At 45.7% G+C, this 22,638-nt stretch overlaps 1 protein-coding gene across 1 annotated transcript in view; it reads right to left on the bottom strand.

Moving 5' to 3' along the window:
- Positions 1–22,638, bottom strand: part of CERS1 (ceramide synthase 1) — a 90,018-nt gene that overhangs the window by 43,981 nt on the left and 23,399 nt on the right. The window contains exons 2-3 of the mRNA XM_040320933.1: positions 9,582–9,741; positions 1,014–1,194 (exon numbers count right to left, since the gene is read on the bottom strand). Coding sequence (XP_040176867.1) covers positions 1,014–1,194; positions 9,582–9,741 — 341 coding nt within the window. The remainder of the gene's footprint in view (positions 1–1,013; positions 1,195–9,581; positions 9,742–22,638) is intronic.

Here is a 22,638-nt window from a genome sequence, read left to right as displayed (position 1 = left end):
TTAACCAATCAGCTTCTAGGTTTAAGCCCCAGTTGAGAGTTCAAAGCCACATGACAAGTCGCGCCCCATTGATGGCAAGGAAGCTGTTCTAATTTGAGCGACTCAAGTTGCTTGGACTTAAAGCGGAGTTCCACCAAAAAATGGAACTTCCGCTTTTCGGAACCCTCCCCCCCTCCGGTGTCACATTTGGCAACTTTCAGGGGGAGGGGGGTGCAGATACCTGTCTAAGACAAGTATTTGCACCCACTTCTGGGCATAGACTCCCGTGGGAGTTACGCCACTCATCCCCCCCGCCCCCCCCAACGGTGTCTCCTGGGAAACACACTGCTCTCAGGAGAGAGGACCAGTGAAAGTGCGCCACTCTACTCGCGCATGCGCAGTAGGGAACCGGGCAGTGAAGCCGCAACGCTTAACTTCCTGATTCCCTCACCGAGGATGGTGGCTGGGGCAGTCGAGAGACGATCGTTTGCTTGGCCTCGGCTGCCGACATTGGGGGCACGCTGGACAGGTAAGTGTCCATTTTTTATAAGTCAGCAGCTGCAGTATTTGTAGCTGCTGGCTTTTAAAAAAAAAATTCGGGTGGACCTCTGCTTTAAAAAAAAGTTCCTGCACTACTTTGGTGTGACTTCAACATGACTTGCATTGACTTTTGTTAAAGAAGTCATATGCAAGCAACGATGAAGTCACACAGGGATTTTGGATTCAAAGTCGCACGACTTTGATGCCGTGACACCTGCTGACCTCCCATCCTTTACCCCGTTGACACCCTGTACACTGCCCTGCTGACCCTTTTACATTGCACTATTAAATAATGGCCTCTGTACAATTCCTTACAAGCTGCTGAACCTATCGTCTGCCCTACTGAGCCCCCTGTACACTGCCCTGCTGAACTTCAATCCTCTGCCCCCTGACATTTTGTGCTGCACCCCCACAGCAGACATGTTAGATCCGGCCCTGAGGCCAGTACTCTAAAGGATATTTTCAGATTGCTACAGATCCAATATTTAACTTACCGGAAAGCATAGGAGAAAAGTATAAGAGTAAAGGTGACTAAATGGTGCAGAATCATGACAACAGAGTCCTTTCTCCATGCATCCATGTACAGGGTTGCATATATTGAATGTGCGTAGAAACTGCCTTGAACCAAATACAGAAGGGCAATTTCGTTGGGAACGTCTGCTCCTGATGTCCAACCTAGGATCCACCAAAAGGCCACCAAAAAAAAAAAAAATGAAACAATTAAACAGAGATCAGTTTAATGTTATTCAGATTTAGCAACATTTTTTTTTAAATGTAGAACACCACGGATTTACCTTTCTTTCTCTTACCCTGCTTCTCCGTTGAACTGTAGGGAGCAAAAGGAAAATGCAGTGTAGGCTATTAGCCCCCAGTAACATAGATAATTTAGGGCTAAGGGGTCCATGTTTGACAACACTTACTAGCCCAGTACTGACATATGGAGTTAGTCACATGCTCCTGATCACCCAAAAGTATTGGATGTCTCCCGGATGTCTAGGACAGTGGTTCTCAACCTCTCTAGTACCGTGACCCCTTGATAACATTTCCCAAGTTGTGGGGACCCCTAACTTGTAATTTGCGCCCCTAGCCCACAGACATTTAGGGCTCCCTAAGTCCCTTACAATCGTAAAGTATTAAAACCCCTTCTGGTACATTTTAGGAGTGCTGGCAGTGAGTTCTGATCAGCCAGCTTAGATGCTCTTCATCAAGATCTACTGATCTGAGAACTGTAGTGGGGACGTTAAATGGCAACTCTAATCACAGGTAGTGTAACTTACTGTGTCTCCAGATCTGTGGTGTCTCGCAGCAGTGACACCTATGCTGAAATCAGGAGATAGGGTCTCCTCCAGCGCCTCCCACTTCACATTTCTCACCAGTCAGCTGACCTCTAGTCTCTGCCCCACAGCCATGCCGTGAACCGAATGGGCGGGCAAGGGCTCCAGGAGCAGCCCAGCTGGGCGGCCACATGCTCCAGGGACAGCCCCGCTGGATGGCTGCTAAAAGGCTGAGAGTGCTGCAGGCTTCAGGAACAGCCCAGGATTCGGTGACCCCTGGCAAATTGTCATTTGACCCCCAGGTTGAGAACCACTGATCTAGGAGGACACATAACATATTTAAAAATCTTCTAAAACTTGTAACTAATATATCCATATGATTTGAATTTTAAAATGTATGCTGTACATGTCCACTTCTGCTAAGCACATGTCAATGCTAAACATGTCTGATAAAGGGAAAGGCAATTATTTTCTTTCTTGTATTTCATGCTTTCCCAAAATATAAAGGTAAATCAACATAAAACATAAATTATTTTACCAAATTGTGAACAACTATTTTACCTGTACTTTAGCTGTAATTATATATTGTTATCTAAAGCTGAATACTGTTTTTACGCTGCAGGTAACTTTCAATTACTAAAATATAAATGAAAATGTACAGTGTGTAGCAACTGTTCGGAGGCTTCATCCTTGCTATCTATCCTCTTCTGCAAAAATGAGTTTGAATATATCAATGACTTAGGCCTCGTACACACGGCCGAGAATCTCGTCAGGAATAACCTCGTTTTCCCTGACGAGATTCTTGGCAAGAAACTCTTGCCGCCGGAGTGTACTCTTGAAAGGAAAGAACACGGTGACATCATCGCGTATGACAAGCATGCGCTTGTCACATTCGATGCTGTCGCCACCCTCTTGCTTCACCCTACCTATGCCGTGGAAGATTCCGCGCATGCGTCAAAGTCATTGCGAGCATGCGCGGGTTTCCACGGCGACAGGTAGGTATACACACGCTCGGGTTTCTCGTCGGGAAACAGGCCGACAAGAATCTCGGCGAAAAAAAAGAGAACAGGTTCTCTTTTTTTCTTGTCTAGATTCTGGCCAGTTTTCCTGACGAGAAACCTGAATGCCTCGTACACACGAACGGGAATCTCGGCAAGAATCAGTTTTCTTGGTGGCTTTTGACAAGAAACCTGGTCGTGTGTATGAGGCTTGAGGGACCTAAAGTCTATTTCCACTTCCACTTGCAGCCAAATTGGGCTAACACCTACTTCTGAGGTCGGCAACCCATCAATCACTGGTAGATCGCGTCCCTTCCCTGTCGACCCACAGAACCTGGACATGAGCAGCGGTGGCATTTACTGGAACTGATCCCCTTTCCTCCTGCAGCCACTGAAAGCCATCTTTCATTTTCTCCCTCATGCACCTTTGAGCTGCTGCAGGAGGAAAGGGGATCGGTTTCAGTAAATGCCACGCCCACCGCTCCTCCTGTCCAGGTTCCCAATCTTCCTGCAGCCCAGTCCCATTGTGTACTCCCTTGCCCGCAGTGCTGCCGGCTCCCCTCCTCTCCCATCTGCTGCTGTGAGGGATTGTTTCAGAATGGAGAGCAGGGGAAGGGGCCCGTAATTATGTAATTTACCAGTCGCTTACTTTTCTGAATGAACACGTGAGCAATTGGTGCCCATCACTCATTGTGTTAATTCATAATTTAATTCAGTTTGTAAATTGTGATACATTTGCCTATATGTCTCAGTTTACTGCTCCCTGCTAGCCAGGTTATTGATGTGCTAATGTCCCCTCACTATTTCTAAAGGTTAATTGATCTATTGTGTTGTGTGAAGGAGAGCTGGGTTTAAGTGGCTTGTGTTAATTATTCTGATTGCTTCATTGTGGTAATTATCTCTCTATATGCGGGGTCGAGCGGTCTGGTTGATGTATTCAGTACAACTAGTGCTCAGCGTCATTGATGTCATTGTCTAAAGAAAATGTGTTTCAGCATCGGCCCCGTCGTGTCTACCTATAATCTGTATGGAAGCCCCAGTGTGAGGGGGGCGGAGATTTGTCATTGTAACAGTTTTGGAAATGACATATAAGCTGTGTGTTATAACATTAAAGTCTGTGTTGTTCAAGCAGTAAGCTGGTCTCATGTGTGGCTTTCTGGGCGATTCCAGGGATATCCCTCCTCGTGGAATATTGGGGTGATTTTCGTTATGGGAAGAAGGGAACGTTGACGGGGATATCATACCGATACCGTCACAATTGGTTGGTAGCAGTGGGATTTTTCCCTTCTATTCCCCTTCACATCCGGATTCCAAGCAGACACTGGAAGAACTACTGGAAGTTCGTGGAAGGATTGCTAGCAACAAAACCAAGCAGGTCATCATAGCAGAATCAATGGAGCTAGACCAGGAGGACGGGATTGCAGCAACGCCAGCAGTACAAGAGATGGAGACACCAGTGATTCAGGAGGAGGAATCGCCAGCCAACAAGCTAATGAGAGAGAAGCTAGCGTGGTTCGGCCCGAACCCAACGCCAGATGTGGTACTGAAAGTGATGGACATGTTAGTAAACGCAGAGCTACAGAAGGCTAAAGAAATAAGAGACGCGGAGCTACAGGAGGCTAAAGAAATAAGGGACGCAGAACTACAGAAGGATAAACAAATAAGGGACGCAGAACTACAGAAGGATAAACAAATAAGAGACGCAGAGCTACAGTTAAAACTGGCAGCAGTCCAACAAGCAGCCGCACCTTCTACGAACAGTGAGTACAGCACAGCAGACGCAAGGAAGATTCCGTTTAGCGCTTTTAAAGCTTTTGATGAAAAGGACTGTGAGATTGATAACTTCCTGGCGGATTTTGAGCGACAATGTAACCTGCACCGAATAGCTAGAAGAGACTGGGTTTCAATATTGTCAGGCAAACTGTCAGGCAAAGCTTCTGATGCTTTCCGGACCGTGCCAGATCAGGATATCCATAGCTACGCCCGGGTTAAAGAAGTGCTCCTGGCTCGTTATGCAGTAACCCCAGAGTCCCACCGACAGAAGTTCAGGGACTCACGCAAAACCACGGAAGACTCTTACGCAGAATGGGCATGCCAATTGTCCCGGTCGGCCTCTAACTGGGCTAACAGCAGCCAGGCCACCACCGCAGAGGACATTTTGCAACTAATGCTCCTGGAGCAATTTTACAATCACATCCAGACGGACGTCAAGGATTGGGTGAGAGATCGCAGGCCCATGACTCTACCAGAGGCCGCGAAGTTGGCGGATGAATATGCAGATACTCGCAAGACGAACCAGGTCACACCACAGGAACAACCTCCACCACAAACGGTGCCCTCACACCCACCAACCGCTAGATACCAACCTCCTAACAGACCGGTGACATCTAGCCCTCGCTATCATCGCCAGGAGGGCAACGAACAACGCTGCTTCCGGTGCAAACAGCTGGGTCACTTCAAGCAGAATTGCCCCATGAATGACAACACCAGGTCAAATTGGTCTCAACCTGGGTACCGCCCACCAGCAGCAGCCCATTGTGTAGACTCGGCTTGGGATCCAAAGGAGCTGGGTCAGGAAGAACCATTGGGCACCCCTTACGAAGCCCTCATGGTACAATCTGTTATTACGGACAACAGGGAACACCATTGTCAGCTGGTCATGGGCGACAGCCCTGAGCCGGAGGGGCCCTGGAGGGAGCTGGGCAGAAAGAGGCACCGCCGGCCACCCTTCAAGAAGAAGAGGTCCTGGAAGCCGTATAACAAGCTGACCTGGGAGGAGAAGAAGCGACTGGAGGAGAGGGAGTCGCAGCGGGCGTCCCAGATGCGTGCCGAGATGTTCGCCAAGGGCCCACCGGTGGCCCCTTACACCACCACCCAGTTCCTGATGATGAAGGACCACGTGGAGAGCCTGCAGGACATGAGCAAGCAGGAGCTGATCCGTGAGTACATAGAGCTGGAGGAGTGCATAAGCCGCAGGGAGGAGGAGAACAACCACCTGAGGTCACAGCAGCATGAACTGGAGATGGAGCTGGAGAAGCTCCAAGAGGAGAACCGGCGGCTGCGGAGGGAGCAGGGGGTGGCTGACCTTATGGGGCTCTGATTCCCCTCCCCCCCCCCCCCCGGACTCTGAGCACCAGTGCTACAGCATTTCAACAAATATAACTTTTTCTTTTTATGAATCTCCTGGGATTGTCACTTCAGAGCCATAACCTGCCCCCTCCCATAGCGGGACACCTAGACGGCGGCGCACAGACCCATTCGCTGTCTTCACACTGACTTCTGGTGACTTTGCAGATCGCACAAAGACTTGGGGACTGACCGGCGTGTGATCTGACGACCCGGTGACATACCTGAGTCTGAAGCAGTTGCCAAGGGAGGTCAGTCATGCCAAACGGAGTTAACCTCTGACTAATAGCTCTGAACCCGTCAACCCTACTGGACCAGGGAAGGTCCAACCGGGTTTGCCGGAGCAGGGAGCAAAAGGGGGGCCATTGTGATACATTTGCCTATATGTCTCAGTTTACTGCTCCCTGCTAGCCAGGTTATTGATGTGCTAATGTCCCCTCACTATTTCTAAAGGTTAATTGATCTATTGTGTTGTGTGAAGGAGAGCTGGGTTTAAGTGGCTTGTGTTAATTATTCTGATTGCTTCATTGTGGTAATTATCTCTCTATATGCGGGGTCGAGCGGTCTGGTTGATGTATTCAGTACAACTAGTGCTCAGCGTCATTGATGTCATTGTCTAAAGAAAATGTGTTTCAGCATCGGCCCCGTCGTGTCTACCTATAATCTGTATGGAAGCCCCAGTGTGAGGGGGGCGGAGATTTGTCATTGTAACAGTTTTGGAAATGACATATAAGCTGTGTGTTATAACATTAAAGTCTGTGTTGTTCAAGCAGTAAGCTGGTCTCATGTGTGGCTTTCTGGGCGATTCCAGGGATATCCCTCCTCGTGGAATATTGGGGTGATTTTCGTTATGGGAAGAAGGGAACGTTGACGGGGATATCATACCGATACCGTCACATAAATGAACAGGAAGTTCTCTAGGAGCTATTCCTGGTAATTCATACTGTGCAGTTGAGGCTGCAAAGATAGAGAATGAGGAGTGTGTCCTCAATCTCCTTCCTCTAAACAGACATCAGGGGTCTGTTTAGATTCCTGATATTTCAAAAAGCCTCCCTGCTTAAAAAAAATGCAAACATAAAAAATAAGAATGAAAATAAATTGTATTAATAATAAAAAAATAAAAAAATACTGATACTACTGACATTGTCCTCTGCCCTACTGACAAGGTCCACTGACTGACACCATCCACTGCCCTACAGACACCAACCTCTGCCCTACTGACACGTCCACTGCTTTACTGACATACATTGTCCATTTTTAAGGTAGGCTACGTTTATATTTTTTACTGTGACATTTGTTTTATTATATTTTTTAAAAATGTTCTTACTATTTGGTTAGGCTTTGCTAGGTAATTTCTTTAAAATAGGGTAGCACCAAACCCCAGTGATCTCTTTCATCTTGTATAGGTTGCCTGCCCCTGACCTATTTTATATTTGTGACAGTAATGGGAAATTGCAGCTTCTCTTTTTTTGATGCTCTATTCTACAATTCTCCAGCAAGGAAAAATCCTAGATAGTTCTCTTTGTTTATAAGGGGGCCGGGTAGCTCTATTAACCATCATTAACCCTGTTTATTTTGTGCAGGAAAATATTCTTTATCAATTGTAACTAGATTTAAACACTGTCCTAGCAGCGGTTTAACTATTTAGAGGCTTAACTTCATATGTGTGTTAAACTCGACAGACATTGTTCAAAAGGCCTAGCGGTCAGCCATGACAACTTCTCCTAAGAAACATCTAAAAGGTAAGAAATCAAAGAAAAAAAAAAACTTTTTAGGTATGCTGTGTAAATGGGAATGCATAACAAACACATAATGGGGCTTTCTCAAATTTGACTTAGCCCTCATTTACACAAAGTGGACTCCGTCGCTACGGAGTCCACCAGCTCCCGCCAGCTCAGCAGGAGATCTCTCCGCTAGGGGCCAGCAGATGACAGGTCCCTCTCTGCTCACGCCAGCTCAGCGGGAGATCTCTCCGCTGATCTCCACTGAGCCGGTGGATGACATGTCCCTCCATCTTGCCTCTGCCTCTAAAAGTCATGCCCGTGATTGTCAGGGTCTTTCAATGTGTCATGGGACTTGTACTTTCAAAACAGCTGGAGGGCCGAGGTTGCCTACCCCTGCTTTAAGACACCAGACTGCTCTTTGCAAACCCTAAGGCCCTTTTCAAACAGGCTTTCCTATTGATTTTTCAGGTGGACCTGATCAGAAGCTCTCTGGGCAGGCGGGTGTAAATAGACTTGTGTCTATTTATATCCACCTACCTTGGAGTCTTTCCTGGTCTGGAAAAAAATTAAAAGGGATTAAATTTCTTGACCTAAATGTGATGGATTGGAGGTAGCCTGAAGTAAATGGTCACATGCTCCTTTACACTGGTGGTCAGTAGAAAGTACCCCCCTATATTGAAGATCAGTGGAGAAGGGTCCCATTAAGCCAGCCATAGATGGTTCAAATCTCGTCTGGTTTAGCAGGGAGAGGCAAAGATTCAAACCATTTATGGGCAGGCTGATTGTACCCAAGTTTATTGCCAGTGGCTATAGCGGCTAGTAATAATCGGTGGGCCAGATTCATCAAGAGATACGAGGGCGGATCTCCTGATCCGCCGTCGTATCTGTGAGAGCCGACGGTCGGATCTGTGAGATCCCACGGTCGGAGCTATGCGACTGATTCATAAGAATCAGTTCCGCATAGATCTCCCTTAGATCCGACTGGTGTAAGTGACTTACACCAGTCAAATCTTAGGCTGTAATCTCCCGCCGGCCACTAGGTGTCGTCGCTTTTTTTTACACATCGCATATTCAAATGAGGAGAACCGCCGATTCACGTCCGTACGCCCGCCCGTCGCTCGTTTTCAACGTCGTTTGCGTTCGGCTTTTTCCGGCGGATAGCTACCCCTGCTAATATGAGGTGTAGCTAATGTTAAGTATGGCCGACGTTCCCGCGCCGAGTTTTAAATTTGTTACGTCGTTTGCGTAAGTACGTCGGGAATACGGATGGCCGTAAGTAACTTAGCCGCCGAAAACAATGACGTCCTAGCGACGTCATTTGGAGCATGCGCACTGGGCTTTTTCGCCGGCGGCGCATGCGCAGTTAAATTGGCGCGGGAACGCGCCTGATTTAAATTGTACACTCCCCCTAGCCGCGGAATTTGCATTCCGCCGGGGGGAGTTAGGATCCGACGGTGCAATTTGCGAGGTAAGTGCTTTATGAATCATGCACTAGCCTCGCTAAATTGCACCGGCGGATCGTAAAACAGGTAGATCTGGCGGATCTAAAGATCCGCAGATCTACATGAATCTGGCCCCTTGTGTTCTCCCGGCAGGGACGGTGCAAGGTGCCTACCCCTCTGGGAGAACACAATAGCTCCGTGGGAGTGATTCCCCCATCCTCACTGGCTGTGTTGATAGTGGAATCGTGTGATTTCTGTGGTTGCAGAAAAAAAATTGCATCATCTATGACCGCCCTTACAATGGCAGTCAGCAGAATGCATACATTTATGTTAGAAGGACAAGGGCCCTCACACTGGTGGACAGCTAGAGGAAAGACTTCCTTTACATCAGTGGTTTCATTCGAGTCCAGTCAAGGAACCCCTGGCAACCTCTGAAGGAATCCTAGAGTTCCCTGAAACGTCCATGAAAATCTTCCACATGTACACCTTTACACATACCGCGGAAAGCAGAGTGTGGATCGTTAAAGAAGTTGTGCTTGGTGAAGAAGAGAAGGTACGAGCAATAGGACCAGGTTGCACAGTAGAAAAGGAATTTCCAGGCACTCTCAGGAACTTTCTCTGCTTCTTTTGGTCGCAATCGGCACCATTTACCAAATGGCTGTAAAGAGATGCAAAAACACATACTATGGGTTCAGAGCCAAAACACATATAAGATACATTTGTAGTTACAAAAAGAAAATATGCTGAAGAAAATGTTGTGCATTAAGAGGGCTTTTGAACTAAATCACAATGCACATGAGGCTTCAGAAAGCTTTAAGTGCCTAAGGAATTGCTCTGCAGTGATTAATTAGGACATGTCATGCTTAAAGCAGTGAATCAGCAGTGAATCAGAGACAGTATCTACACACAGCTGTCCTGCAATGGAATGAAACACACTCTCTCCATTGACTGGATAATGTCATTGATAACCCTACTAAAAGAACCAGATCTAAATAATTTCCCCCAGCCAAGATGTAGTGTGAATGAAAGTTTACAGTTTGTGAGCCTGGAAATACGTGGAGTCTCTAGGTTCTTTTCTGCTGTCAGTTTGCTATGTTTAGGATGGGAGGTAATTGTACCTCTTGTAACCCTCAGCAGTTTTCCTGTGCTATTCCCTGAGGTCTAAATTTAGTCACCGGCTATCAGGAGATATAAACAAGAGACATACCAGTACTTTTCATACAGCAAATATAAATAACTCAAAAACAGAATCACTGAGTTGGAAAAAGAATCCCCCCCTCCTAAAATGTACTTGTAAACTCAATCAGGTGTAGCTAATTACATTTTCAATAGCACATAAAACCATTTGACTTTCAACTGTGATCAGCAGTGGTCATTTTGATTAGTTCGGCATGAAAAGAGCTTTACTAGGCTTTGTATTCGGTGAAATAATGTATACTAAGAGGCAGTCTCTAAACACCCATCATTGTATACTTCCCTACCTTTGATTAAATCTTACTGGGTTGATGGCCCCTAAGTATTTAGGTGAATTAGCCATAATCAACTTTATGTTGTGCCCCTTCCACACACATCATTTTGTATGTTGTTTGAAAAGAGCTTTTTAGGAGCATTTCAGTCCCTGGTAGTGCAACTGATGCAAACAATCCACTATAGGTGTCAAGGCACAGTCAAAAAATCTCCAGGACAAAATTGTGAACAGGCACAAGTCAGGAAATGGATTAAAAAAACGAATTCAAGGCCTTTATCAATGCTTATGAAGCAGTACCCCCCGTAGGGGCTGTTAAGAACTGTGGTGTGTCTGTCACCCTGCCCAGCCCTGCATTTACTTTCAGGCACTCTGAGACATAAAGCAGTTCGTTTTTGTTTTATTGAGAGGTATAACTTGGATGACCAGCATAGATCAATAAAAACAGCACTTGGTTTTGGGACAACAATGTACACTCCCTGTACATACTCCTTCAGCTTCCTCCTGCACATTGAAGCTCATCACTCCTCACTCCACTAGGTCATTACTTGCTGCAGACTGTTACGCCTAGTCACCTCCAGCACATCACTTGGTTCCCCAGGAACAGCTAGCACTATTTGTTGTTTACCTTTTGTTGTCACTATTTGTTGTTGCCTGACGCTGACTCAGCTAGGCCTCAGCAAATGCCCTCTGTAGGCTGGGACTGCAGGCCCCAATGGTGTAGCAAAAAAGTCCTTGTGCTAGCTGCCCTAACTTTGGCTACTGATCCCAGTTCACCCTCTTCAGGCTCTGCCAGCCACATCTGGCTGCAGCTGCCTCTTTCCACTGCCCCTTCCACCACAGCCCACTCTTCTGGTTCTGCACCCATCCTAGACTGCAAACTCCCAGTCCTCTCAGGCATGCCTCCCCAGTCCTCCTGACTGTGCCTCACTCACCAGCCCTCCTGGCTGCAACCAGTTGTCCTCCAAGGAGCCTCTTAGCAGTGCTCTCTCTTGCTGTCCTCTCCTTGCTCTCTCTTGTGCCTCCGATCCACGACCTCCTCATGTGTTCCATAACATGGTCCTGACTGCACCCAAGCCCAGGCCCAAGATCAACCCCCACCCTCCCTTCCGCACTCTCTCACTCCAGCTCTTCCACCCAACAACTCCTCCCCAGCCGGGCTGACCCTGGGTATTTAAGGAGGTCTGCCCCCTGCCAATCCAAGTTGAGGATTGGTCAGGGCTCCTCAGAACACCCCAGGTGGCATCAACTCCCCTTCAGCCTCTCTTTTCCAAAAGCACTAGCAGCTTCTAGAAAGAAGTAAGAGGTCCTAGTGATGCCACCTGTGAGTCACCCAGCACTACTCTGAGTCACTTCCAGCCCAGAATGAAAACAAACAGGCCTAGAAACCAGCCAGGGCTGCTTAAATTTACCTTTCCTCTCTAGCACACTACTAGAGGGTGCTACACTTAGAAGCACAGTGAAGTCTATTATTAAGAAGTGGAAGGTATTTGGTACAACACAGACCCCCCCCCTGGATCAGGACATTGCTCTAAACTGGATGAGAGAGCCAGGAGGAAACTGGTCAGAGAGTCTACCAAGAGGCCTGAAGCAGTTACAGGAAATTATTGATAAAGAGTGGTCATTGTGCGCTTGTGACAACAATACACAAGAAAAATGCCACTCCTCAAGAAAGACCACATGCAGTCACATGCAGCATTTTTAAAACACACCTTGAAGATTCTGAGGCCAAAAGGAAAAAGGTGTTATGGTCAGATGAGACTAAATTTGAATTATTTGGACTCAACGCCAAACGATATGTCTTGCAGAAATCCAATACTGCTTACCATTCAAATAACACAATCCCTAGAGTAAAGCATGGATTTGGTAATATCCTGGTATGGGTTTCTCTGCTTCAGTACTTGTCAGGATAAAAGGAAAACTGGATGGGGCAAAATACTGTCAAATTACATGGTTACATAGTTAGTCTGGTTGAAAAACGACACAAGTCCATCTAGTTCAATCAAATTCTTGAGGAAAATCTGCTGCCCTCTGCCAGAAATGGGAAGACAGTTTACCTTCCAACATGACAATGACCCAAAGCACACATCAAAAATGACCACACAGTGGTTGAAGGAGAAAAAGGTGAATGTTCTTGCATGGCCTAGTCAGAGACCAGACTTAAACCCCATTGAAAATCTGTGGAATGACTTGAAGACTGCAGTCCACAAATGGTCACCAAATTTAAATCAATTTAGGCAGTAATTAAAGCAAAATGTGGCTCAACAAAAATACTGACACAAGGGGGTGATCCTTTTTCCAACTCAGTGATTGTGTTTTTGATTTTTTTGTCTTCTGACATGTTGGTGGAATAGCTTTTCTTTTAGATGTTATTTGTTACACTGAATAAATACAGCTGGATAAAACAAAAACTATGTCCGTCTTCCTTTCAGGTGCAAAGCAACAAAATGTGATTATTTTAAAGGGGGGGTGACTCTTTTTCCATACCCACTGTAGAAGGACCTACATTTTACAACATGCTCTATATAAGCTATTTACTAGTCCTTGCAAATCTCAATATAATTTAATTTCCAAGTGTGCTGTGGTAATCTGCATGCAATTAATGTGAGGTACAGATGTGCATATTTTACAAATTTTGGAAGAGGCTTCAAACTCACCACAATGCAGAAAAAAAAAAAACAGACAGACTTTTTAACGCAGCACACCACAACGAATGACAATTCCTTGTACTGTTGCATGCAATTCTATAGCATGCAGTAACGTTTTTACCATGCATTACCATCATGCACTAGCATAAAACAGGGTCCTTGAGTTGAATCTGTAGATTAAAGTGGTATCAAACCCAAAATAAAAAATGAAATATATTGCAGCTTACCAATCATTAGTTGTGGTGGCTGTGTTAGTTTTAGTTTTTTTTCCCCTCTGTTTTTACCTGGTGATCTGGCCAATAACACACCTCCTGTATTAGAGTGCCTCCAGTCTGGATAAATACTCACAGGGCAGCATTGTCAGTCTGGGAGAAGGGGAGTGTTACATTTACTAGCAGTTTTTAATGCACAAACTAAAGCCAAACTCAAGTTCACACTTTAAAAGCAGGTACAACTACTTGTCCAAGGGACTAATGCTGGCCATACACTCCATGAAAAATCGTCCGAACAAACTTTCGAAAAACGAACGTTCGGTCGTGAGCGCAAACGATAGTGCCATCATGTAATGACCGATAAATCGTTCAGTGGACATAAATAAAAACAATTTGGTTCGTTTTATTTACATATACCTAGTGCAGAAAGTTTCGGACGGGAAACACATTAACCTTCCGATTTATCATTCGTTCGGCAGAAAATTTCCAAATGTGTCCTTAGTTTTTTCGGCTCAAAAACGTCCCAACGATTATCGATTTTGTGTCCATTAACTATTCGAGAAAAGAAAAAACTGTCTGAACGACCGAATATCGGCCGAATTTTCGTATAGTGTATGGCCAGCATAAGTCAGGGTCTCAATCTACTTGTCCCTCATGACAATCTACTTGTCCCTCACGACAATCTACTTGTCCCTCATGACAATCTACTTGTCCCTCATGACAATCTACTTGTCCCTCATGACAATCTACTTGTCCCTCATGACAATCTACTTGTCCCTCATGACAATCTACTTGTCCCTCATGACAATCTACTTGTCCCTCATGACAATCTACTTGTCCCTAATGACAATCTACTTGTCCCTCATGACAATCTACTTGTCCCTTATGACAATCTACTTGTCCCTTATGACAATCTACTTGTTTTGATAAAAAAAAACGTATTGTGAAGGGTTGATGTTTTTATTAGGCAGAGATGCTTTTAGGAATGTCTGTGGCTTTTAAAAAGGAAAGGAGCTCTGTTGCAACTTAAACTTTTACGCTGGGTTCACTTATATGTGAATTGGATGCATTTTAACGGCACCCAATTCGCATAACATGTGAATGTGAACGGATTTCAATATAGTCGGTTCGCACATCTGTGGGGCGGCTGTGGTGTGGTTTTGAAAATGGGGTTTGGTTTAGGTGATAATTCAAGGAAAAATTTGCACCTGAACCAGTGAACAGACACACTGGACTCCGGACTGCAAACTGCAGCTGCATATATGTGAACCCAGCCTTTAACAGTGCGCTGTTTATCTCCTACTCTCCAGCACCTCACCTGGGTACTAGCAAGAAGGGGAGAGACCTTTCAGTGTGACAAGCACTGACTAGGGGCTCATCAGGAAAGGGGAGTGTTGGGCTCACTTAACGCTCAGCAGAAACGCATCTGCTGAGGGAGTAAATGAGGTGCTGGCCCCAATGAGAGAAAAAAAGTCATTCGTTCAGGTTACCCTCGCACATGAAAGCACTTGGATGCTCATTACAAGGATATGTTGAGCAGCCAAATCAAGCTCCGGTGTCTGCTCTGTTAAGGGGATTCATTGGTCCCTCCTGCTGACCCCTACATCACTACTGTTACCCAAAAGCTTGCTTTGCAGCTCAGTGTATCTCAATAAAACTTAGTACTCGGCCCTTTGACAGCTTATCAGTCAGTGCTCCAATTAAATTGAGTTTTGGAAACAATGGTATAGCAGTGGCTGGCAGGCACTTATGCGGTGCTACTTCCTCCACCTCACTAATTTTTTGCTTTTTTACTTTTTTTTAATTGATGAACGGCAACTTTACATTGCAGGATTGTGCTGCAACTGGTTGGCAGGCGTTTGGCTTGCCATGCAACCCTATTGATATCAATGGGCAAGTTTGACATGCATCGCCATCTGAAATGCTTTGGGTAATTTTCACAGGCAGATCCCCGTTCTGCCTCTCTGGAGCGATCATGGGTGACCGGCGAACATCGAGTCCACAGTATCTATTGCATGAGAAGACATACAGGTACGTTGTTTTACACAATAGAGCCGAACTGCCGCAGTATATTTGGTAGCATTTTTTGGAAAAAATAACTGAAATCAATCGCTTCCTGTAACCATCAATGACTTTCTTACATCTCTCTACTGGAATTTTGGACTCAGATTGGAAGGGTTCCTTTGCCCAGCTGCTGTTTTCAGATCTCTCCACAGGTGCTCTATGGGATTTAGATCTGGATTCATTACTGGCCAGTTTAGTACTCTCCAGCGCTTTGTCTTAAACAATTTCTGGATGCTTTTTGATGTGTGGTCATTGTCCTTCTGTAAGACCCATGACATTTAACGGAGACCCAACTTTCTGACACTGGGCCCTACATTGCACACCAAAATTCTTTGGTAGCCTTCAGATTTCATAATGCCATGCACACAGTCAAGACATCCTGGAGCAGCAAAACAACCCCAAAACATCAGTGAACCTCCACCATGTTTGACTGTACATACTGTATTATTTTCTTTAACCACTTCAGCCCCGGACCATATTGCTGGTCAATGACCGGGCCACTTTTTGCGATTCGGGACTGCGTCGCTTTAACTGACAATTGCGCGGTCGTGCGACGTGGCTCCCAAACAAAATTGGCGTCCTTTTTTTCCCACAAATAGAGCTTTCTTTTGGTGGTATTTGATAACCTCTGCGGTTTTTAATTTTTGCGCTATAATCAAAAATAGAGCAACAATTTTGAAAAAAAAAAAGAATATTTTTTACTTTTTGTTGTAAACAGTTCCAGATTTATTGGCAGGTACCAACTCAGATACTCTGAGCGCTGCAAAAAAGGCTACACAGAAAGCTGCTGTAAACAGACCAGACTCGAATTGATCAAGGCAAGCGTGATTCGTGGATACACAAATTTGTCTAAGCAGGTCAACTAAAACCGGCCTACGCCTATCCTGTACAAAAGTGCTCTTCCTATAACATTTCAGGGCTTGCTTGACCGAAAAGAACACCTTCAACGGGGGTAAGTTATGCAGTTTAAAAAAGAAGGATACACCAGCCAAAATCTTAGATATGTGGCTGTGTGAAAGATTGTCATGCATCAAAGTACACAAAAAAGATAGCACCACACCCTCCGAGTGTTGGTAACAATCAAAATCCAAGGACATACAGAAAGCCAACCACCGATTCCAAGCGGCCGAATAGTCCGACCAAGTATGAGGGGATAGGGAGTTCTGAATTACTGTAGATAGGCTTCCTATATCAGGTCCCACAGATGAGCTGAATATACACATCCCTCGGGATCCGCTTGCGGAAACAACTGCCGGAAACGTGACATCTGAAAACGGGATAAAGCATCCGCAATCGTGTTAGACTTACCAGGAATATGTTGAGCCTTAACCCAAATATTATGCTTTAAACAGAGCAAAACAAAATACCGAATCAACCTGATGACTGAACTGGACTTTGAAGAGAGACAATTTATGGCAAACATCACCCTTTTATTGTCAGTCTGAACCGTTATACACTTATTTGCGAAATGAGCACTCCATAGTCCAAATGCTGCCACAATGGGAAAGAATTCCAGCAAGACAATATTTTTGGTAATCTGACGAGTCACCCAAGAAGCAGGCCAGGTGCCGCAAAGCCAGTGCGTTTGCCATTTGGCTGCGAAACCCAAAGAGCCAGCTGCGTCGGTGTAAAGCTCCAAATCAGCTGCCAAAACAAAATCCTCTTGGAAGAAGGACCTCCCGTTATACTGATCAAAAAATTGGTACCAGACCGACAAGTCATCCTTTAGCTCTGTAGATAAACGGACATGAGAAAACGGGGACTTGAGCCCCGATGTTGCCAACGATAAACGACGGGAGAATGGTCTTTTGAACTGCCAAGGGCATACCAAAATAGGCCGATATTTTTGAGAAAAGCTGCAACAGATACAAACATAATGGGGAACCCGCCGGCCCGACGAAGAGAAAATCGTCCAGGTAATGAACTATGTAATCCAAACCTGACTCAAAAGATACCACCCATTGCAAAAACGACGCAAACGTCTCAAAATAGGCGCATGATAGTGAACACCCCATTGGCAAACACATATCGAAAAAATACATGTCTTCAAAACAAAAACCTAACGAATTAAAAGAAAATGGGGCAATTGGCAACAACCTAAAAGCAGCTTTTATATCCGCCTTGGCCAATAACGCACCCTGCCCAAGGCGCCGGATCATTAGAATAGCATCCTCAAAAGTTGAATAGGAAACTGAAGAGAGGGAATTGTCTATATCGTCATTCAAGGAGCTACCCGCTGGGAATGATAAGTAGTGTATTAAACAAAAAGAATTGGGCTCCTTCTTTGGTACAATACCCAGAGGGGAAATGCGGAAATTAACAAAAGGTGGCGAGAGAAAAGGGCCTGCTACTCGTCCCTCCTTGACTTCTTTTAAGATTTTTTCCCGGACAACCTCAGAAAACCTATCCACTGATTTTAAATTTCTTACTGGTTGGCAACCTATACCTGTAAAGGCTGGTAAAGGAAAACCACCCCTAAAACCTTCAGTTAAGAGGCTGGCCTTCACCTTGTCTGGATAAATTGCCAACCAATGGAGCATGTTTTCCAGCCTCACTGGCGTGCAGGCTTTTGGAAAAAATATCCCTTTGAGAGCTGGAAGGGCTGTTTTTTTTAAAACACCTTGCCACAGGGTGTGGACCCAAACAAAAAGAGCATTCATGCTTAAAACGGCAAGAATTACCCCATTTACACTGACTCTCGTTAAAAGAATAGCAGTATCCTTTCTTGTAGGGAGATTGGCTGATGCTACTGGCCTGAGGCGTTGGTTTTGGAGGGACGGATCTCTGGGGAACAATCAGGTTTAGCCAAAGGCTGACATCCTTCATGCCCCATTGTAAGCTAGGATAAACAGCCAACTTCTGACGGAAAGATTCGTCACAGGCAAACCATCCAAAACCACCAAAACTTGTGTACGCCTCTAGTATAATTTCCACGTGTTGGAAAAGACCGCTGCAGCAGTCAGGGAATTTTTCTCCCATTACGCTAGCAAAAATGCAAAAAGCCTGTAGCCAATTAAAAAAGGACCTGGCTACCGGCCTCCTCCTGTTATCTTCTGACTTATCATCCGCCCTCCTGTCTGTGCGCAGAAATTCTTTAGATGAGGGAAGTAATGACAGCATGTCAATGAATTCCCCTTTCCAAATTTTTTCCTTCACCGAGGTAGCGAAATGAAAGCCAAGGGGTGATAATGCACAGGGCATAACCTCCCGAACAGATGTTTCAGGAACAGGATGACTAAATAAATCTATTGGAGCATAATTGTCAGTTAAACATTGAGGGGTATGCACACTTGTGGGAGCAGACATAGGAAAATTAGCAGACCAAACTTTAGCAGGAGAATTTACAGATAAAGAAGGAGAGGCTTGCTGGGACACCACTGTCTCTGCTATTTTAGAAAAGGAAGAAAAAAGAGAGTCCAGAAGAGGGACAGTGCCACTATATGCAGCCTGAGGCAAATATACTGGGTGTAAAGCAGGGGTTAATTTACCTTGCAGCTGAGCCTCTGGTGCAATATGGCATTCGTCCTGCAGGTGGCATCCGGACGGCTGTACTGTGTTCATAGCAGCAGCTGGGATAGGAGCTGGAGGCGCGGTGGTGCGCCGCCCACGGCTACCTTTACCACCAGGTCTGCTTGGGGAGGAGGAGGGGGCCCGCTTGCCTCGGCCAGACCTCCGCACTGTAGGAGTGGCAACGCCATCTTCTTGCTGACGCCGGGACTCCTCCTCTTCAGGCGTCACAACTTCAGGCCGTTCCGCCGTCTGGGTCTGGTGGTGGGTGGGCTGGCATCATGGCGCTGGTCTTCTTGGGCCTTGAATGCCGCGTGTGTTGCCGACGTCCCTTCTTCTGCATCTACGATCCGTTCTTCGGCCGAATCCCCCATGGCTAGGCAGCGGCGGATCCAATCTTCTCCCCCAGCGCTTTCTGCTCTCACGAGGAGTTCCCTCAGGAGTGAGTTCATGGCGGGCCCGCAGGAGCAACGTCCAGTACCCAGCCAACAGCCCTGAACAGCAGCAGATGCAGCCTTATATAGGGTCCATCTGGTTCCAGAACCTTCCAGCCGGTCACCTGCTCTACCTGGACCAGTCAGAGCACACCTTTTCACAGGTACCTGAAACAATACTTGAAAGGCAAGATACATACACAGGTGTTTTAAATGACACACAGGTGTTTAATTTAAATGACACACACATTTGTCAGCAGAAGGTTAAGCATAAGGGGGAGGGGGTGGCCGCAGGACCCATGTGCATGGGCCCAAATGAATTGTGCCCTATTATGCCATGGGCTGTAAACTTCTTGACAATGTTGCGCACAGTGGACACAGGAGCATTAAGATCTCTGGAGATGGACTTGTAACCTTGGGATTGTCCATGCTTTTCCACAATTTTTGTTCTCAAATCCTCAAACAATTAGTTGCTGCTCTTTCTCTTCTCCATTCTCCATGTGGCACATAGAAACTTACAACAGAAAGGTTGTGTCACTATTTTAACAGGTTGCCATGTGATTTCTATATTGCCAGCGCCTGTTACAGGAGTTGTAAAGGGAAACATTTTTTTGGCTGAAATGACTGTTTACAGGGTATAGAGACATAATGGTTAACTGATTCATTTTAAAAACGATTAAAAATAGATAAGAATCAATCATATAATGTATCTATAGTTTTTTTAGTTTTGTTTTTGCATCTAGTTTTGTTTTTGCATGTCATTTCCTGCCTCTGTGCTATAGCACAGAGCCATAGAGCAGTGATGGTTTGGAAAATGAAACTAGAATCTCCCAGTACTGTGGTCATCAGGAAACAGACAACCAGGAAGTGTCCAGAACAGACAAGAATTAGAGCAACATCAGAGCAAAAACAAACAATGAGGACATGAAACCAGGACTGCAGTAAGGTAAAGGAAGCTATTTAGCTAAAAAAATGTTTTCCTTTAGTGACCCTTTAATTGATACAGGTGAGTTTAATTACAAATTACAGGAACATCACAAACTTGGAATGCAATTATTTCTTACAATTTTGAGAAAGTGACAATAATTTTGTCTAGTCCATTTTTGGAGTTTTACGTGAAATGTGTCAGATTTGGCTTTTTGTTTCTCCACTTTTTTTGTCATACCAATGCAAACAAAATAAATAAACATGAGAATGCCTAAAATATTTGCAACAATTTTCAGGGCGAAGTGGTGCATTATCTGACAGAAATGCAGGGGTGCCAATATTTTTGGCGATGACTGTATGTCCATGTGTTATTTTACAGCTATTCCCTTTGTGTAAATATGCAAATATAGTTCTACAGTTGTTTCTTTAACGGCTTGCGGCATGCCTAACGCACATATACGTCCGCAGAATGGCTCGTGTGGGCAAAGCAACGTACCTATACCACCCGGCGCGAGCTCCGTGACTGTGCCCGTGGGACCCGCGGACTCTATGTCTGCCGGTGTCCCTCGATTGTCTCATGGAGCGGCAGAACGGGGAGATGCCTTTGTAAACAAGGCATTTCCCTGTTCTGCCTAGTGACAGGACACTGATCTACTGCTCCCTGTCATCAGGAGCAGTGATCAATGTTGTGTCACTGGTAGCCCAGCCCCCCCACAGTTCGAATCACTCCCTAGGACACACTTAACCCCTTCCTCGCCCCTTAGTGGGTAACTCCTTCCCTGCCAGTTTCATGTACACAGTAATCAGTGCATTTTCATAGCACCGATCGCTGTATAAATGACAATAGTCCCAAAACAGTGTCAAATGTGTCCGATGTGTCCGCCATTATTGTCGCAGTCACAATAAAAATTGCTGATTACCGCCATTACTACTAAAAAAATTAAATAAAAATGCCATAAAACTATCCCCTATTTTGTAGACACTATAACTTTTGCGCAAACTAGGGTTGTCCAGATACCACTTTAAGACCGAGTACAAGTACCGATACTTTTTTCAAGTACTCGCTGATACCGATTTCCGATACTTTTTTAAAAAAAAAAATACAATTTGGGACCGAATGTGAGGTGTTTTGTCACATTCTGCTATCCATCTCATCTCACGTTCCACCGAGAAATTTTGCACTGCGCATGCGCGATGCGTTTCAAACGATTTGCGACAATACAGAGCAGTGAAACCGTCAGATAATGTCACGTGACATTACAGACAATACAGTGGGTTATGCGTTCCAAGACTAAAACTTCCCTTGTTACCTAGTGTCTCCAGAACTGCCAGCTGTCCCTGTTGGTGTTAGGTTCTGCATTGCTGATACTTGTAGTGCATATCCAGAGCAACCTGTGGTGATAGATCCTGCTATGCTGGGACTTGTAGTGCCTCTAAAGATGCCAGCTGTCCTTGGACTGCCCTATACAATCCAGGGGATCCAGTGCTGATTATCCTGCCATGCTGGCCATTGTAGTGCCTCTAGAGCTGTCAGCTGGCCCAATACAAGGCAGGGAAACCTGTGATGTTAGGTCCTGCTATGCTGGGACTTGTATTACCCCTAGAGCTCTAAGCTGCCCCACTACAAGCCAGGGCAACCAGAAGTTCTGGAGACACTACAAGTCCCAGCATTACGTTGTACAGGACAGCTGGCAGTTCTGGAGACACTACAAGTCCCAGCATGGCATGATAATCACCACTGGTTGCCCTGTCTTGTATAGGGCAGTCCAAGGACAAATGGCATCTTTAGGGGCACTACAAGTCCCAGCATAGCAGGATTTATCACCACAGGTTACTCTGGCTAGGCACTACAAGTACCAGGAATGCAGAGCCTAACACTACAGGTTGCTTTGGGTTGTAGAGGGACAGCTGGCAGTTATGGAGACACTAGGTAACAAGGGAAGTATTAGTCTTGAAACGCATAGCCCAGTGTTTGTAGTGTCACTTCAGTGACATTATCTGACAGTTTCACTGCTCTGTATTGTCGCAGTGCGAAATTTCTCAGCGGAACGTCACTTCCGTAGCAAGATGAGATGGGTAGCTGAATGTGACGAGAAACCACCACCCTGCCAGCTTACCTCCTTCAGGACCCGCTCGACACTCTGCCCTCTGCTCCACCCCACCGCTTCGCCTGCTGACCCATTCCAGGTATCGGCTAAGGCATTGGAAGCATTTGTGCGAGTACAAGTACTCGCGCAAATGCTCGGTATCAATACCGATACTAGTGTCGGTATCGGGACAGCCCTAGCGCAAACCAAT

The sequence above is a fragment of the Rana temporaria genome, chromosome 1 (genome assembly GCF_905171775.1).
Source record: "Rana temporaria chromosome 1, aRanTem1.1, whole genome shotgun sequence".
NCBI lineage: Eukaryota > Metazoa > Chordata > Amphibia > Anura > Ranidae > Rana > Rana temporaria.
This window is presented reverse-complemented; position numbering and strand designations above follow the sequence as displayed.